The following is a 19,995-nucleotide window of genomic DNA, read 5'->3' as shown; positions in this document are numbered from 1 at the left end:
TGAATGAATAACTGTATTAATTCAACTGTGAACCTAAAAATTTACAGCCAATTTTGAAAGAGATGCATCTTAGCTCAGAAAATTGTTACTGAATATGTCAATGCTGTTGTAATGAAATTCTTCTTCTAAGTATGTGGTTAATAAATAAATAATTTTAAAAAACGGAAACACACACATACTTTGTAAAATATTTACAACATTTTATCTTATACCATCCCAAGAGTTCTCACATTTAATCAAGTTTGAGAGATGAAAACTTACAGATTTCCTAGAGATGCCATACAACCAATACCTCCTATACCATTTTCACCCTAAAGTACTAGCTATTGGGAGTAAGCAATATATTGGAAGAGATATGTGCATTGTGGCACAACACTCTCATTTTAAATGAAAGAAGGTAATGCAGTATGTAGAAAAAAAGCAAGTATATGAGCTCACAGTAAGATAAACATGGGTTCATAGCTGGGTATGGTAGAGTACACCTTTAATCCCAGCACTTGGAAGGCAGAGGCAGGTGGATCTCTGAGAGTTTGAGGCCAGCCTGGTCTACATAGTGAGTTCCAGGACAGCTGGGGCTACAGGGAGACGCTGTTTCAAAAAGACAAAAAAAAAAAAAAAAAAAAAAAAAAAAAAAAAAAGAAAGATAAACATGGGTTCAAACTGAGCTGCGAGACTAGAAAAGTTCCTTGGCTCTGTGAGAATCTCCATTTCCTTACAGGGAATGATTCCTAACTACCTTGCACAGTGGTTAAGATTAAATGTGATTGTTTCTAGGGACAAGACGGTGGTTAAAGATGACCCTTCAGTGGTGGTCTCCCCACAGGGGCACTGGCTTATCTTCTAAGGGCTTAGAGAGCCAGGTGAGACACAGTATCTGGTCTCAAAGCAGTAAGAAAAGATGCACCAAAGAAAGCAAAAAAGGATGCTGTGTCACCACTTCTCCAATTTTAAACAACATGGCTTGGAGATAAATTCCTCCCACTTGGGGGAGGGGGAAGGAATTACCCAAACTTTGACTTGAAAGCTAACCATACCTGCCCCTCTGCAACCCTGTGCCAGATAGAGCCTCATATCCCTGCCCCAGGCCAGTCAGTACTTGCAGAAGGAGGCTTTACACCCTCCTGGGCCAGGCAGCTGGCTGCTTCCACCACTCCACCAAGCTAGGACAGCAGAGTGAGAAACAAGACCCCATGCACATGGTAGTCAGACAGAAAAGTGAACATAGGACTTTGCCTTGGAGCTTCATGCTGAGACTGCCAGAGCAGAATCCAAACTCTCTTATCCCCAGGCCAGAGCCTGTAGATAGAGCCCCAAGATCTGCTTGGTATCAGGTGGATACCTTTACTTTTATGAGGCAGACGTGTGTTTCAGTGTCTATCACCACCAAGTATGGTATAGGTTTGATATATACACTGTTCAGACTGCAGGCTTCTGTTTTCTGTGAAACTCAGATGCGACACAGCTCGTTCTACAACCTTGGAGAACACAAGGAAAAGCAGGATTCAGGATTCATCCCACTGGAGGGTATGGTACAAAAGTGAGCATACAGCTTGTTCTTAAAACTCAGTACCAGGATGATAAAACTAACACTGAGCAAATTCTAACGAACTCTTGGGACAGAGCTCCTGGACCTACCCTACTATCACAGTCAGTTGTACTTCTAACTCTGGCCAGCTCCCATGGCTGGTTACAGCAGTCTGGGCCATATGCCCACCTAAGCAGCGAACAGCATGTAGCAATGTAGGTCTTGTGCTATGCTGGTCTCAGGGGGCTGTGGGCTGTGGGTGTAATTAAGGGTTGCAATGCTTTTAGCCATGGAACTATCAACTCCATTCCTCCCCCTAACTCCAGACAACACAGAGAGATTAACTGCCTACTTAGAGCAAGTAAGGGGAGGTACTAGGCTTTCGAGATGGTTCAGCAGGTAAAGGTACCTGTTGGCAAGTCTGACAACCTGATTTCAATTTCAGAGACCCACATAGCAGAAAGAGAGCCAACTTCTGAAAGTTAATCCTCTGAACCCACATGGTAGAAGGAGACAACTGACCCATCACCACCCAAGTAGTTCTCTAACCTCCCTAAAGGTGTGCTCTGACATGTACACACATACACACACACACACACACACACACACACACAGAAATAACAATGTAACAAGACAGAGGGAGGGAGGAAGGAAGGGAAGGAGGGATGTTGGGAGGTAAGGAGGGATGCAGGGAGAAGAGGGATGTAGGGAGGGAAGGGGAGGGGGGAGAGAGAGGGAGAGAGAGAGAGAGAGAGAGAGAGAGAGAGAGAGAGAGAGAGAAGAGTTGATACAAAAGGGAGGGAGAAAGCAAGAAAGAGAAAGAAACAAAGAAAGAGGAAATAAAGGAATGAAAAAGGAAGCAAGGTAGGAAAAAGGGAGGTATGCATCAAGTTTAAGAGCCTGGGTCAGTCCTTTTGTGGTGTGGCTCAGTATCAGGCAGAATCCTTCAGGGTCTGATCATAGGCCAGTAACTGTGGCTGAGGCATCTGGGCCTACCTTAGCCTCAGAATGAGGCTTATGGTGACAAACAACCTTGTTTTGACACTCCCCTAGTTCATCCTGCACTACATTGAGGAGATGTGTCACAATGGTGATTGGGACACCCTCTGGAGCTGAAACAGCAATCAAAAAGAAAACCAACAGAACTGTGACAAACTCAGACTGAGGGTGCCATCTAGTGTTGAAGTACCAGAAAGGTCCACAGACTCAGGGGTCAAAAGCAAACTGCTTAGAATTTCTGGACTAGGATATATAGCAGAAAGAACTAGGATATATATCTAAATGGTTAACACCCAGACTATGCCATAAAATAATAGGCATCAGAAACATTCAGAGATGCATGCCTTCATATAATGAATAAGACATAAGAAAATGACCATAAAACAACCAGTTTCTGCATAATGAAGACAGTTGAAATTAGCTCTTTGAGGGAAACATTCAAGAAAGATGAAATGATTTAATATTTTAACAGAAATGACAGAGATTCATGTGACTCTAAAAAAAATCAAGCAAATTCTTAGGTGCAGAAAGACATCAATAGCAGAACAGATCAAACAGAAGAAAAATAACAGCTTGGAAACAGGTTATTTGAAAATATATTGTTGGAGGAGGAAAACCAGCCGGATTGGGGAGGGAGTCCTATGGCAATGTTGGGATGGTATCAAAAGAGTAAATACATGGGGCTGGAGAGATGGTTCAGAGGTTAAGAACACTGGCTGCTCTTGTAGAGGACCCAGGTTTGTTTCCCAGCACCCACACGGCAGCTAACAACTGTCCTTAACTCCAGTTCTAGGGGATCTGAAGCCATCTTCTGACCACCATGGGCAGTGCATGGCATGGGTGCACTTACATACATGCAGGCAATACACTCATACACATAAAATAAAAATAGTAAATTAAATAAAATAAAGAGCAAATACACGAGTTATAGGTGTTCATAAAAGAAGTTAGAATGTCAAAGGGGTAGAACAGAGACTTGGTTAGAAATTTTCCCAACGCTGGAGAAAGATACAAGAATCCAGACACAGGAAGGCCAAGTGGTTATGTCAGATTCAACTCAACTAAATGTACCCCAAGATAATGTTATGATCAAGCTCTCAAAGATTAAATGAAGGATACTCAAAACAAGAGAAATAGAAGTATGAGGAACAGCACTATTACTCTAATTTTTCCATTGAAAGGAACACAGAAAACAATCACAATTACAGGTTAAGGCACCAAAAAATGATTCGCAAAATCACAAACAAGGCAGGATTTTCCCAAGTTGGGTGTGTCAAAACATATGGGTGAAAGAAACCACCTTTTTCAGTTCCTTTCCACTGAGGACTGGCATATACATGTGTCCTAATTTGACGTCTGTTGCTGTGACCAAAACAACTTGGGGAGGAAAGCATTTACTTGGCTTACAGATTAGAGTTCATCATTCAGGGGAGTCAAGGCAGAAACCTGGAGGCAGGAACTGAATGAAGCAGAGACCATGGAGCAGCTGCTTACTGGCCTCCTTCCCTTGGCTTGCTCAGCTACTATCTTCTACAGCCCAGGCCCACCTGTCTCCAGATGATACCATTCATGGTAGGCTGGGTCCACCCACACAATCAGCAATCAAGAAAACACCCCCCACAGACCAATCTGATGGAGGAAATTCCTCAAATGAGATTCCATATTCCCGGATATATCTACATTTGTGTCAAGTTGAAAGAAACTGTTACAGCATGCTAAAGCACCAGTGACTTTTTCAGGGATCTGTTAGATTTTTTACCTGTGTTCCTCATTAGATGAAATTTGGATATAACTGAAATTAATTTTCTGTAGTTTGTGTAGATCTATGTGAGTATATATGAAACATATAACATTTTATACTCCACATCTAAAAAATATAACCAACTTAAGGCCATGTCAATGAAATCTACAGATCTAAGCAAAATAATAATATAGCAATGAAGTATACAGCTATACTTAATTGGGAACTTCCTTAACAGTGATTTAAATGTTTCAGGCCAGATCAGTCACATCTCATGTGCACATCTATGTACAGACAGTGGATGATCAGTTTAGAGGTGCCAGATAGAGAATGATTAGGATTTATTTCCTCTGCTTTTACAGATGAGGTTTCTTAACCAACACTTTTGTAGAAAACTAAAAATATAAGCTATAGTATTTAAAGAAAAATTCATTTAAAAAAAAATTTTATTATTTTTATTTTATGTGTATGCATGTATTGCCTGCCTGTAGGTAAGTGCACCTGTGTCCTGCAATGCCCGCAGTGGTCAGAAGAAGCTGTCGGATCCCCTGGGACTGGAGTTACGGACAGCTGTTAGCTGCCATGTGGGTGCTGGGATTCGAACCCAGGTCTTCTGCAAGAACAAGTCAGTGCTCTTAACCACTGAGCCATCTCTCTAGCCCTGAAAAACTCCATATATTCAGTTACCAAAATCTAACAGACAATGGGAAACTTGGAGACAAATTGGATACTAATGCTGGCCTTTTCCTGCCAGCATTTTGCTTAACCTGTAAAACTTTCAGGTTGATCTTTGTAATTTCTAGCAAACTCAGAAATAGGAGACACTGAGCCCATCCAATGAGAGCATCTAATAGGAAGCTACCTTGCTACAGTTAGGACTGAAAAGTGTACACTTTCCATAAGCACATGCTGCTCATCATGAGCCTTGGAGGTCTATGGTGCCTTGTAGAGGTATACTGTAAGGTTGTTTGTGCTATCCAGAAACAATGTTATAAATTCACAAAAGTACAAAATGGCAAAGCTGAGTTTGTCGAAAATTTAGAAGACATTAGATTAAAACACATTTGAGAGTAAAAACCACTTTAATAAAAGGTTCAAGTTTACTGAGCACAGTCCTAGTTGCTACAGATAAAAAGGCAAATAAGAGCCTGACCCTATGCTTACCTACAAATCAGGAGTGCAGTTTCACGGAAGCCGCAGAACAGGGTCTGTGGCAAGAAAACAAAGAAAATCTAGATTCCCAGCTCTGCCATTTACCTTAAGCAATTTATTTAATTCCCTTGTCTTAACTTTGTCTATAAAATGCAGTTAATAATCACCAGCTCAACAGCACTGCAGGTACCTGAGGTCATATAGTCCAGCCAGTCACACAAGGTTCCTCTAAGCCCTTGGAAGTTTAGATTTGAATATACATACAGAAAATGTTAGAAACACAGATGACAAAACATATTTGAAAAGCAATGTGATCAACACAGCCCGGGGCATATGTGTTCCAAATAATCATTTTTACCACCCAAAAGAGGATACACCTAACACAAGTAGTTCAGGAAAGACTTTCCAAGAGAGTTATTAATTTTTTAATTACCCTAAACCATAAGCTTTTGCATCATTCAAAGTTATGACCCTCACTGCCTAGAATAATGTTCAGTACCAGTGTAAAGAAATTTGGTGTATAAATTGTACTATTTGTGGCCATCATTTTAAGTTTTGCTTATAAAAACACTACTTAGTGCTGCTTCTGCACTCCACATCTGAACACTGTGGCTAGCTTAATAGGGGTTTAAGCATCAGCATGAAGACATTAGTACTTCAGAGCGAACCATTAACATTAGTCCTACTTAGATGAAAAGCTATTTCACTTGGAACACTGCTGGGTAGTTCACTGGCCTTGTTCTCCCCCACATTCTCCTAGAATGTATCCATTTGACTTTGGGTCCCTAAGCAAATCACCTTCCCCACCACAAATGTGTAAAATATTTATAGTCTACGAATGAAGGTGATTTGAGATTAAAATACCATCTTGTCAAAATAGTACCAGAATTCAGTAATTCTCATCTATCTTTTACAATACTAAAAATTCTATACCTAGCATTAATAAGCTTATAAGAAACAATATAGGAACACTGTCAAGGAACATAGAAAAAGTGAGTGTAAAATAAATATTCCTGATAACACATAATTCCGTAAAACCTCAGCTCAATTATTGAAACAATAAGAGAACTGTACTAATAAATCTTGTTTTATTTCTTTCACTAAAATACAAGAAGCTTCAGTCACAGATTTTTATCAGAACTCTAAGTTAATTGTATATTTACAAAGAAAAACAAAAACCTTGTGTATTTGTACCAAAGCCAAGGACAACTGATTCATTTTTTAAAAACCTACTTCAACAGTAAATGGTTCTGAAAGGAAAAATAAATTAGTCTTCAAACTGGAACATGCATATCCTGGGGGAAAACAGTACCTTTGGAGAGTCTAAAAGAATCACTTTCGGATCATCAACTTCCTAAAGATAACTCCTTCCAAATAGCATTTCACCAATTTTACAAACAAAAGCAAGCTTCCCACTCATCCAGTCTCTGAAGGTAAATTATGCCAGGTTTAGAAATCTCCAGAACATCAAAATGGTACAGGTTATAACACTAGTTTCTTAGTTGGCAGATAAGTGTAACAACTTAGCAGGTAATTGAAATGGCTTTGCACATACTCTGATGAAGGTAAAAACAAATTTTAAAGAGTGTTCACCTAAGAGATCACTGAAACAATGCCTGATATACCTGGTGGCTTACAGTTCTAACCCAGAAGGAGGATAAAGAACCAATGAAACAATAGTCATACAGCACTCACTATTTCTAAATTCTTAACGGTGTGAACAATGATTATTAAGATCATAGAAAAACCAAACAGAATCGATGCTGACCTCTGCCTCAGCCTGCAATAATATCATCCAAAAAAATCTGTATTTTAACAAAAGGATTACCTATATCATTAAGAAAATAATTTACAGTAAAATACTTATTTTGTGTGTGCATGTACATGTGTGTGATATATGTGAGTGTGCACGTTCATGCAGGTGCATATGTGTATGTGGCTGAGTATATGTGGCAAGAGGGAGGGAGGCGAGGGGCTGATGTCAAGTATCTTCATCTATCGCCCTCCATCTTATTTTTTTGATACAGGGTCACTTGCTGAACTTGGGGCAAGGGCAGCTGGCCAGCAAGCCCCAGGGATTCTCGGGTGTCTACATCCTCAATGCTGGGATTACAAGCAAAACCCAACATGCCCAGCAATTTCTTTTAATGTGGGTTCTGGGGATCCAAACTTAGGTTCTCATGTTTGCATGGTAAATTCTTTACGTACTGAGACATATCCCCAGTCCATGGACTTATTGTTTTAAAAAATGTAAATAAAATTGTATGAAGAAACAAGATCTATAATGAAGAGCTCAGACTGTCTGACTCACTAGACTGTCTCACTAGAAGGTCTTAAATGTGGAGAGATGGAATTTGTTATACATCAAAAGCCAAAACCACATCTAGCTCCTTTTAAAAAGAGCCATTCACTATCAACCTCTACATCTAATCTGTCTTTTTGAATACTAGATAAAACTCTCTGAATGTATTCTTAAGTCTGACAGGCCTCTAGGCTCCATGAAGCCTATCACTAAGGACACAATACTGAATCCTGTCATGACCTCTATACTTGTCTGTGTTCCTCCTTCTGAACACACCCACAACCTAACTGATCAATCAATGCACTGATTTATGATGTTCTGCTTCATGACTAGAAAAGCTCTTATAATCATTTCTATGGTGAACATGTCATTCACTGTGTTCCCAAGCCAAAGTCACTTATATTTGGCTCAGAATAAGCAACATTGCTATTTCCCATAAAGCAGAATTATTATTTTAGAATAACTCAATTTATAAAACTGTACCACTTTTTTACTACTAATAATAAAGTCACTACAAAACAGCTTATTGCATTAATACTGTATTTGTTCTCTTGTCATATGTGGTTGTGAGTACTTGAAATATACTCAGAGAATAAAATAATTTCAAAGACTTCTAAGAAAATGAGAATATAAACATCTCAAACATTTTTATTGGATTATGTGCTCAAGGGTGTTTTACCCCAATTCTCTGAATAACTTCAAATTTATTTTACCTCTTTCTACTTTTTCAAATGAGACTATCTGAAAGTAGTATAATACATATATATTTCACATTATGTATCTATTGAACAGAACAGCTTTAGAACCCTATGGCCTAATGACACAGTAAAATGATTTCAGTTTTTTTAAAAGGTATGACAATGGCATCAATACAAGCCGCTCAATGGTAGAGTATTTGCTGAGCCTAAGAAAAGTCCCAGATTCTAACTCCAGCAAAAATAGTCACCGAAAGCAAAAAATAAAAATTTTAAAAATCCTCTATAATTGGCTTATCAGTACTCATATTATCTAACAGATCTGCATTTATGAAATCTAGTTTTAATCCCAAAGTTGGCATGTGATGCTTTTTACACTAAGTTCCTCAACTATGATTTCCATTCTTACTCAGTGTCTTGGTTTTCAGGCATCCTAACTTCTAAAAACTGTCTCACATTTCTCTTCATATATTTTCAGTGTTTGAAATATCCAGGTACAAAGCAACCACAAGTTCCTAAGAGGACAGTGCATTACCTGGACAAGCACACTGCAGCAAAGCTACCGATTTGCCCCCAGGGGCAGCACACAGGTCCAGAACACTCTCCCCGTGCCTCAGTTCCAGAGCCAGTACTGGGAAAAGAGAAGCAGCATTTAGGAGGTAGTACTTTTTCAAGTGTCCAAGCTGGTGTCTTTCTGAAGGCATTCGGTTAGGAGTTCTGCTGAGGTAGCACTTCACTGATGTAGGATAAGAGGGTAAAGATCCTTGAAAGAGTGTGTGATAGCCCTTCAAGAGTAAATCCTTTTCCAGTTCAAATGGGTAATTGAATCGGTTGAAGAGGATGGCATATTGCCACAATGATGGCGATATTAGTACATTCCTAAAACAGAAAGAGAGACAAATGACTATCAGTATTATGAACCAACACCATTTTATATTGTTAACAGAGTAATTATGATCCTAGGTTTGCATTTCCTTTACCTGTGTTTTGCAGACAGGACTTGTAATGGTTAATCTTGATTGTCAATGTGACTGGGTTGAGAAACAACTAAATTAGTAAAGCACACCCTGGATGTGTCCATGAGGGCATTTCCAGAGATAAGTATATCCTGAGGCTCTTACCTATCAACAGATTACTCTCTGATGGGTTCATATTATTATGCCATAATTGAGGTGATGAAAAGCAGGAAGGGGGCCTAGCTGGACTAAGTGAGCCACTGGGGTTACATTTCCAGAAGGGAAATTTTGCCCTGGCCTCCTCCTGTATTCCCACCCTTTTTTGCTTCCTGGCCCCCATGTAAGCTGCTCTATTCCACCAAGCCTTCCCTGCCAAGGACTGACACTTCTGAATTCATAAACAAAATCAATTTTTCACTCCTTAACTTTTCTGTAAAAGCTATTTTGTCACAACAAAAAAAAAATCTGACTAATACAGAATCATTCTTCCTAAACTTCTCTTTGCCTTACAAAGCTGCAACAAGGCCCACCTATGCACTGTTATAAACCTGTCTTTACCGAAAAGTATTTTATTCATTATAGCTTACTTGAATTTTGATTAAAATATTAAGATTTCCAAGGGGCTGGAGAAATGGTACAGTGGGTAAGAGCAGGTGCTCTGTAAGCATTGAGTACCTGAGTTCAGATCTCCAGCACCCATATAAAAATTTCAAGTCTGGAGTTTAGCATTCTATCAGTAGCAATGTCAGGACAGAGCATCAAGGGTTGGTATGATACCAGAGAGGGCAGCAAGGAGGAAAGCCAGTTCTTTAATGGACTAAACATTCAGAGCACAGAACATTTATCTTGGGGGGGGGCATCTTTATTAGATTAATATTTTTTATCATTTTTTTAAAAATAACCACATGATTAGAAGCAGCATTTCACTACAGCTTTAACATATTCAATAACACATTCCAGAGCACGTATTAACTCTGCATCATGATGGACTTCAGTACCACCCATAAAAGCCAAGTGCAGTGGTGCATATCTGTAATTCCAGAACTGGGGGTGGAGACAACAGGATCCCTAGAGCTCACTGGCTGGTTGCCTTGTTTCATCAGTGAGTTCTAGGATCAATTAGAGATCCTGTCTCAAAAAATAAGTTGTAGAGCAACTAGGGACAAAGCCCAGTATCAACCTCTGACCACCAGACACACATGCACCATCATGCACGCATACACAAGCTGATAGGAACACCTATGTACTCTACACACACGCACACACATATATACAGAGAGATAGAGAGAGGAGAGAGAGAGAGAGAGAGAGAGAGAGAGAGAGAGAGAGAGAGAGAGAGAGAGAGAGAATGAATGAAGATCTTTTCTGCTTCAGCGTGAGGACTATTTCTATATACTCCATGACATAAAAAAAGATCAACTCTCAAAAAAAAAAAAAAAAAAAGCTGGGCATGGCTATGCATGCCTGTAACCCCAGCACTGAGGTGGGGGCAGACAGGTGGATCCTGTGAGCTCTACAGCCTGCCAGCCTCAACTGTACACCTGAGAGGAACACCTGACTTAGCTCAGCCTCAATAGCCCTTACAGAAAATCTTGCTCTCCAAACACCACCTGCATAGAAGTTAAGTAACTGTGTTTGCTTCAAAAAGTACTTTTTTCAGGACTGGAGAAACGGCTCAGTGGTTAAGAGTGCATACTGCTCTTACAGAAGACCCAGGTTTGGTTACCAGCACCCACATGGAAGATGACAACTGCCTGTAACTCCAGTTTCCAGAGATACAACACCCTCTTTTGATTAACTAAGATTCTTGCACACACGTTGCACATAAATTCAAGCAGGCTCAAGCATATACAAATATATAAAAATTATATAAAATTCAGGAAAAATACATTTTTGTCTATCAGTATTTGCACAAGGAGTGTTTTCCTTAAAGAACAAATCTAAAGCCAGGAACTATTTGTATTAGAAGGGAAAATACTATCACAAAAAAATGTGTTTGAAGGAATGAGTACTAAGCTTTCCTCTGATGAAGATAAAAGGTCTGAAAAGCCAACTACAGTGAACTCCTCCGTAATGAAATTAATGAGGCGAAGAGTGGCTCACATGATACAGATCCAAGGCCGACTTAAAAGATCACTGATGGACTCCCTGGCAGTTTTACATTCCTAGATTTGCATTCCATCCAACAGTTAGGTCTCTTGACAATCACAAGCTCACAACAACCAACAGCTGATGCAGCAGGAAACATTTAATTTATTTACTAGCTGACCTTTCTGGCTGAGTTATTTGGGAGCCTCATTAACCATGGTCAATTAAATAAATTCCAGCTGCTACCCAGTCTGGAGTTGCTATGTGAGAAATGGCTGGATGGAATGTGACACCTGCGACTCATGTGTGCCATGTGAATTTCAATTTACACCTACAAGGCGAACTGCTTTCTCCTTTGCTTACTATGATGGAGCATCCCCATTAGTTACTTTATAGAATATGAACTTCTGTATTCAGTATGGAACTATAAAAAAACACAAGGTTGCTGGGTTGATTAGGCTTAGAGTTACCGAGTCAGCAGGATAGGATCTGAAATTTTTTTTTTTTTTTTTTTTTTTTGGTCTTTTTGAGACAGGATCTCTCTGTAGCCCCAGCTGTCCTGTAATTCACTACGTAGATCAGGCTGGCCTTGAACTCACAGAGATCCGCCTGGCTCTGCCTCCCGAGTGCTGGGTTTAATGGGATTAAAGGCGTGTTCCACCAGGCCTGGCTCTGAATTCTTTTTTTAAGAAAACTGGTGATTTATTTATGTGTATATGAAGATGTGTGTATGTGCACAGGTGCAGGCGGGCATGTGCTAAAGTGTCCACGTGGAGGTCTCAGGAGTCAGCTCTCACTCTCCATTTACCTTACCTAAGGCAGTGTCTCTGTTGTTTTTGAGGCTGCACTATGGTCCTCCAGGTTAGCTGGCCCTAACTCAGGCAGTTCTCCTGTCTCTGCCTGCCATCTTGCCCTAGGAGTGCTGGGATTACAGAAGTGCGTTACTAAATCCAGTATTTTACATGGGTTCCAGGGATCTGAACCAAGGTCAGGCTTGTGCGTAAGTGCTTTTACCCACTGAGCCATCTCCACAGCTCCAGGGCCTGAAGTTCTCATTTCTACTCTTTGCAGGTGATACGATGGCCTCTGTTCTCCACTCTCTGGAAACTGCTGCTTTAAGACAGACCCCAAAGTGCAATCTGGGAAAGCCACTACAAATTTTATGAATGTGTCTCACATTCTTATGCTCCAAACTGGATGAAAAGTTATCTAATAATGAGTCAGCACTCACACAGTGGTTACAACTGTCCGTAACTCCAGTTCCAGGGGAATCTGATACTCTCTTCTGATATCTGTGGGCACTACATGACACTGGTGTACCTACATACACGCAGGCAATACATTATACACATACAAGCTCTTAACTGCTGAGTCATCTCTCTAGCCCCTCAAATACATTTTATAAAATTAAAAATATTTGCCACGTTTCTCTCCTTGAATTCTTCTGAGTTATGTCTTCAAATCTGTTACTGATCCATCACAAAAATATTTTAAGGAATTCTCTTCGGGCTTCTTATTTTGCTGAAATCAATCCTTGGAAAACATCTCAGTTGTCAAAGAATTTCACACTAACTTTCTAAACCCTGACACAGACATCCCAAGTCTCTGACATATGGGGATTCTGACATTCTAAAGAAATGCTGCATAGATGTCAGGATGGGAAAGCATGGCTTTCATTGTGTATGGTATGTAAGTGCTTTTTTCAGCTATAGTAGAATTAGAGAAAGGCAAGCTGAAAAGGAAGGATAAGGTTCAAAGGTGAAGGGGACCAATTTTGTGAAAGAGCTCACCACTGTAAAACATGCAGGGCCTATAATCTTTCTGTCTCATGTTTCTTGTTCTTACCATAAGATGCTAAGCCCCTGCTGTCGTCTGGCTAAGATTCATTAGCTCATTCTCTAAATCCATACTGTGCTTTGGCTATATGCTATGGACACTATTTACCAATAAAGTAAAATACGTTTATGTTTAAATTTCTATAGGATATCAAATATTAAGCAAAGCTGAGTAAAGACCAACACTAAGTACAACTGAACACGTGCTACACATGTGCCTGGATGCTAAGCAAGTCAATGATGCTGTACTATACTAGTATGCAGCCTCTTGGCCCATTCTTCCTTCATATGGGAAGCCATAATTTTCTCTAACCAACTGATACTTATGCTTCTGGGTAAATTAAAAAATTAGTTTCAGTCAGAGACTTTTTGACTATTGTATTTTTGGTGCCTGGGATTAAACCTAGGGCTTCATAAATGCTAAGTATGCACTCCATCAGTGAGTGCATGAGTACATTGAGGTATACCATAAAGTCCCTCCCCTAATCCCACAATTACAATTTTTAACAAAACTCAAGCATTTAAAAATTTTACATCTAGTAAATGAAAATCTTGAAAATGATGTATTTGAACATTTGTTATTTGGTACTACGATCTTTTTTAAACTTTTCTGTGACATTCTTTCCTTCAACCTTACTTTCTATTCTATTCTTCCCCTGACCTTCCTAATACAGTGATGAGGACAAGCTGCTAAGCAGTGACTGTTAATACTGTAAATTAAATTTAAAATTTTCAAGGTTAGTGTTAGGGCGAGTTCTAGGGTTAGGTCTTATTCTGTGGCTAGGGTTAGGGACAGGCTTAGTGTTAGGGATAGGGTTAGGATTAGTGTTAGGATCAGGGTTAGAGTCAGGATCAGGTTAGGGTGTGAGCACTAGTTCTAGGGCTAGGGTGAGGGTTAGGTTTCGCCTTAGAGCTAGTGTTAGGTTTAGAGTTACACTTATAGTTAGTAGTAGTGCTGTGGTTAGGTATATTAGTGTTAGGTATAGGGTCCTACTCAGTGTCAGCATCAGGGTCAGGATTACAGTTGGACCTAGGACTAGGGTATGGGTTAGGGTTAGGCCCTTGACTAGAGTTAGGTTAAGGTTATAGTTCAAGTTAGGATTAGGGCTAGTGCTGAGCCTAGGTTACAGTTAAGGTTAGGACTAGGCCTATGGTTAAGTATAGGATTAGTGCTTAGGTTAGGATAAGGTTCAAAGGTCAAGGTCAGATTAGGGTTATGGCTAGGACTAATGTTAGGGTAACCGGGCTTGGTGCAGGGTCAATGTCAAGGTTAGCATTAGTTTTAGAGCTACAGCTAGAGTTAAAATTAGATTTAGGGTTAGGGTTAGGGTTAGAGTTATAGTAAGTGAAGTAACAGTCTCAGATAAATAAGAGAAAGATCTCTCATTTGTGGATCTTAGCTCCAAATTCTTAGATGTGAGCATATATCCTGATGTAACCACAAGAGCCAGGAAAATGGAAGGAACCATTATGGTATAGGGGAAGAAGGAGCTCAAGAGAGGGGGATAGTAGAAGACAGGTGTTATCAAGGGGGAGATGGTGAAAATAAGAGGATATTTTAATCCGGGGGAAGGGATGAATAGGGAGGGTTATACAGGGAGAGAGACAAATAAAAACTAGAAGGAAATGTCCAAAAGCCTATGGGAAAACATACATATTTTTATATTAAAATACATTAATTTATATTTATATGAGTGTATGTGTATAGCTGAAGGCAATATATCAAAAATGACAGTGCTAGGCCAGGGAAACCTCCCTTTGAGCTGTTGTTCAGGGTAGTCCAAGAGAGTCTCAAAATAACTCAGGCTATCGCCACAGCCCTTGATTGCCTCCCAGAACTTGAAGGTTAAGACCCAATTGCTGAAGACAGGACAGACTTCGGACACAAAATTTGGAAAAATCTAGCTGGAAATGATCTGGAAGCCTCCTTCTTGAAGACTAGCTCTCATAGTAACAGTATGCAAACTTCAAAGAGAACCACAACAATGACCAGCCCAGCAAATAATCTCTACAGGTACAGTAATGGCACTTTTATTTTCTTTTTGCAATACATGGAGATTACTACAAAATTCAACAACTGATCAAACCAGAAAATAAGTGTCTGTGACCAGCCCTAAGTGACACATCTACAATGCAACCTCTATACCTAAGGCTCAGGAACATATCAGTACATGGGGCAAAAAGAATATTAATGCACCTCTCAACACTCACCAGTGAAGCTTCCTCACACAACAGATGGTGATTAACCCAGAAAACCACAACTGGACAAAGTGCAGAGAACAAGAGACTGCAGAGTGCTTCTTCCTGAATAGAACATCTACATCAAACCTGGGCCACCCAGAGCTCAGGGACCATTGCAGAAAAGGGGGCGGAAAGACTATTAAGAGCCAGAGGTGGTGGAGGACTATAAGGAACCAGTTTTCCAGACAGCAGGGAAGGTAACATATGAACTTAGAGCAATGGTAACAGCATGCACAAGACCCATGAAAGCTTAAGTCAGACAAAATCCCAGTATAGAAATGGGTAAGGGGATAATAAGCCCCAACTTCAGCTGAGGAACTATAGGCAACTGATAACTACTGGGAGAGGGAGAGTTGGTTTTCTCTGAGGATGCGATGTTAGACAGGTTTACAAGGTTTCAGAGGATGGATACACACTGAAAGACATTTGGGAACACAAACTTTGCTGGAAAGGTCTTCATATATATGACAGCGTACATGAAAACCAGTCAGGGGGCAACTATAAGAGGTGTGCAGATAGGGGACAGGTCTAAATATGACTAAAATATATACACAATTCACAAAAATTCAATTATTTAAAAATAGCACGTGGATAAAAGTTTAAAGTCATGCTACGAACAGATCTCCTGGAAGAACAAGCAGGAAACAAGTAGAGCAAAAGCTGAATTAGGGTAAACTTGAAAACTTGCCCCACTCCTAGAGAAATGTACAAGAAAGTATGTAAATCACTTTCTAGATGTGGGGGAGGGAGAAGAATCCTGAAAGTAAAAAGGCTTACTTTATTAAAGCACAACATTATGTTTACAAATAGTTATGAAACAAACACGTGGTTCTGTTCTTACTTTGCTATGCTATCTTCTATGTTCTGAGAGACCCATGGCATATTTAGCACATAATTTACCCAAAACTTAAATTACCATGAAATCCCAACAAAAAGGTAGATGGAGCAGAAGGCGCAGCTGCTTAACCGGCTTTGAGGGCCACTGCTCCTTTTGTTCAGTGTCAAATAATAATTACTAAGCTTTTCTAGGTAGTCTAAGAAAATCAACTCACCACAGGGTATGAATAGCCAGGTTACTAAAAATTCTCCAGCTGAAACATTTCTTGCAAATCTTTTGTTTCAATCACCCAGGTATGCTAATTACATCACAGATACAAGAAGCAGTAGGGTTAGTACTGTGAGACCTTGAGCCAGACATACTGGGTTAAAGTTCCAGCCCTGCTACTAACTAGCTCAATGAACTTGGCCAAATTACTTAAGCTCTACATACATCCTCAAGAAGAAAAACTGGCAACAATACCTCAAAAGTTTGTTCTTGGGAATACTTAAGTAGGTGCTGTCTACATAAAATATGCATGCAAGATATATGGTTCTTTGGGCCTTTTCCATATGAATACCTTTGCATACTAAAAAATCTCAGGAATTTATTATATACTTCACTATTCTTTCTTCTCTGGTAAGACAACTATTTCAACTGGAATAACTATATATTGTGTCTTCATATTATAATACTTACAAGTTTCCTAAATAGTTTAAGGTCCTAAAATTACCTTTGACCAGCTTCAGACTTCATTATCTTTTTTAATAAACCTTATGTTTGTTCTTTAAAAAATGCTTAAGCCGGGCATGGTGGCTCATGCCTTTAATCCCATCACTCGGTAGGCAGAGGCAGGAGAACCCTCTGAGTTCAAGGCCAACCGGGTCTACAGAGTAAGTTCCAGGCAGCTGGAGCTACCGGGAGACCCTGTCTCAAAAAGACCGAAAAAAAAGAAAGAAAGAAAAAAAATGCTTAAAGCTGTCCTTTGTAAAGGAGAAAAACCTACTGAATTAATCCAAGTTCTGAAATGGAATAAATCAGTCATCTGGGAAATTACTGTTTGAGCCAAGTTCCACACAGTTATCTATAGCCACATAACTCTTATCCCCCCTGTGCAAAATGTATCGGGCTTTTGCCCTTCAAAACCCACTAGTGTACCTCAGCCTGTAATGTCTTGCTTATTTTGCAAATTTAATTACTAAGTCACCAAGATTGGGCTTTCCCTGGCACTCATACACGTGACAAAATATGCTATGATCCTTGCCTACTTCTATAGTAGCACTTACCATCTTTATAACCATGCCCCTCCCCCCATTCACTTCTGCCAAGAGCAAAAGACTAGAGCATGCTAGGCATAAGGACTGCATTGCTCTCTGTACTCCCGGGTATTGTATATACTGTATCAGGCACTCTGTGCAAAAGCCTGTTCACTGTCATTTCAATCAAGACCAAAACTCACCAAATATATAAAGCATGTCTGTCACTTAAAAAAAATATTTATTGCATTTATTTCTGGGGGTGGGTGATAGGTCAGTGTGGACTCAGAGGACAACTTGCAGGAGTCAGTTGAACTCAGGCTGTCAGGTTTGGTGGCAAGCACCTTAAATCACTGAGCCATTTTGCCCACCCACATTTACGACTTTTCTGTATTAAATGTATGTTTGTAAAATACATTTAGATTGGTCTGTCCATATACATGTGTCCAAGATTCACAGACTTAACAGGGAATATGATTTCAAAATAAGGTATGACTTTAGCTAAGATAGAGACATTGCTTTAAGAATTTATAGTATATTCTGAATGTTTCAGAGAGTGGTCAAAGTTCTTCAGAGCTTTAAATGTTTTGCTACCGCACTGATTTTGTTAAAATGTTGTACATTCCCATTTAGCAGATGGAAATAATTGCTACAGGAGAGAGTTAATTTTTACTATTCTTGGAAAGTTTCCTTTCTCCACTTTTCACTACTCTATCGGCTAATCTATTTCTTTAGTGCCTCATATCTACGGCTCAAGTAGGAGAGCACAGCCAGGATTTGAATCCTTTACCTTCTTCCTCACTACATCCTTCCACCCAAAAGGCTACTACACACCTCATCAAAAGGCGGAATACATGCTTCCACTGTCCTGTCACAGAGTATCAAGAGATGAATTATACTAACCTTACTGTATTCCAGGAATCCCCGAGTTCTTTGGAATACTGTTTGTCAAAATGATCCAACACAACTCTGCAAATCTGTTTTGCAAGCTTCCCCTCTGATTTTGCTTTCAGCTAAGATAGTAAGAAAAAGTTGCTGAAAACACTGTGATAACATGAAATTTAAGCTTAGCATTAACGTGATTTTTAGAATACGTCTTTAAATATATTGACCTTTCGAGAATTTCATACATGTATATACAATGTACTTCGATGGTATCCATCCCCTACTCCTCCCCCTCCAATTCCTCCCAAAACTCCCCCTCCACTCCCAACTTCCTGTTTTTGCTTTTTTAACCCAGAGTCCAATTGCTGTTTATGGGTGTAAGGGGCCATCTCCTGGAGCAAGGGCAATTTACCAAGGGTTACATCCCAGAAGAAAACTTTCTCTTGCCAAGCAGCCATCAAAGCCCAATACCTCCTCAGCAAGGTGGGGTTTCTGAGTTTGGAGAACACTTTAAAAAGACTCCGGTTCTTCCAATGGTTGCAGTACCTTGTAATAAAATTGTGTGACTGATACTCCGCCTACTTATGCAAAGAACATTTCTAAAAGTGATTATTATCCCAATAAGGTCAAACGTGAATCTATGCTAAGGAAATGTCGAAAGGCATTAAAATTTTAACTACACTGGATGTATGTTGGCATGAGATGGGTACTTTGAGAAAGGCTCACGAGAAGACTATCGTTGCAACCTGTCTGTAAACCTGAAATACTTTCCAAAACAAAGCTTACTGAAGCAAATAAACTTCGAATTCCAACAACTGTTTCACTTAGTCGCCAAAGAAAGTGCACCAAGGGCCCAGGAGGTGTTGCAGTTCTAATTCCCCTGGGTGCAAAGAGGCTGGAGCTTCTGCCGGGCGGGCCAACCCAGGCTCAACCCCGGAGTGCGCATGCCTGGGCCGGAGGGACTAAGCAGAGTCCCCGGGATGATGCCGGGGACGCTCAAGATCCGGTCGGCCCGCAGAACAAGGTTCCGGAGCAAGACAGCGTGGAGCCCCCACCCAGCCCATCCCGTCTCTCCGGTCTCACCGGAGTCAGCATGGTCCAGCCCCAGCCCCGGAAGAACGCTCGGAGAAGGCCCACGCCAAGACTGAGAACAGAACAGAGAGCCACACTTCCGGGATCCGCGGAAGGGTGTTTATAGCCACATTTCCGGTTCCAGTTCTCGCGAGATCCTACTTTGCAGTCTCAAAATCTCGCGGGGAAGTTCAGTAGCTGGGAGACCTGCGAAGACCTTTTCTGGGCTGCGGAAGCTGGCCGTGCGCGGTGCGCTGGGCCCAGGGGCAAGGCTGGGTGGCCAAAGCTGTAACAGCCACCTGCCGCGGGAACTGTGCCTGTGTGGGCTCGCGAAGAGATCTCTGGCACCACGTGACGTTCTGTCATCAGTGTATAATTGGAGGCACAACTAGTCTACAAGTCTGATGACCCCCGTTAACCTGAAAGGCTCTA

The 19,995-nt window shown here is 40.4% G+C and overlaps 1 protein-coding gene across 1 annotated transcript in view; it reads right to left on the bottom strand.

Moving 5' to 3' along the window:
- Positions 1 to 19,662, bottom strand: part of Nsun3 (NOP2/Sun RNA methyltransferase 3) — a 59,327-nt gene extending 39,665 nt beyond the window's left edge. Inside the window, exons 1-3 of the mRNA XM_008832245.3 lie at positions 19,576 to 19,662; positions 18,511 to 18,620; positions 8,950 to 9,293 (exon numbers count right to left, since the gene is read on the bottom strand). Coding sequence (XP_008830467.1) covers positions 8,950 to 9,293; positions 18,511 to 18,620; positions 19,576 to 19,587 — 466 coding nt within the window. The 5' untranslated portion in view covers positions 19,588 to 19,662. The remainder of the gene's footprint in view (positions 1 to 8,949; positions 9,294 to 18,510; positions 18,621 to 19,575) is intronic.
- Positions 19,663 to 19,995: the final 333 nt, after the last annotated feature.

This window comes from Nannospalax galili, unplaced genomic scaffold (genome assembly GCF_000622305.1).
Source record: "Nannospalax galili isolate Female #2095 unplaced genomic scaffold, S.galili_v1.0 scaffold293, whole genome shotgun sequence".
NCBI lineage: Eukaryota > Metazoa > Chordata > Mammalia > Rodentia > Spalacidae > Nannospalax > Nannospalax galili.
This window is presented reverse-complemented; position numbering and strand designations above follow the sequence as displayed.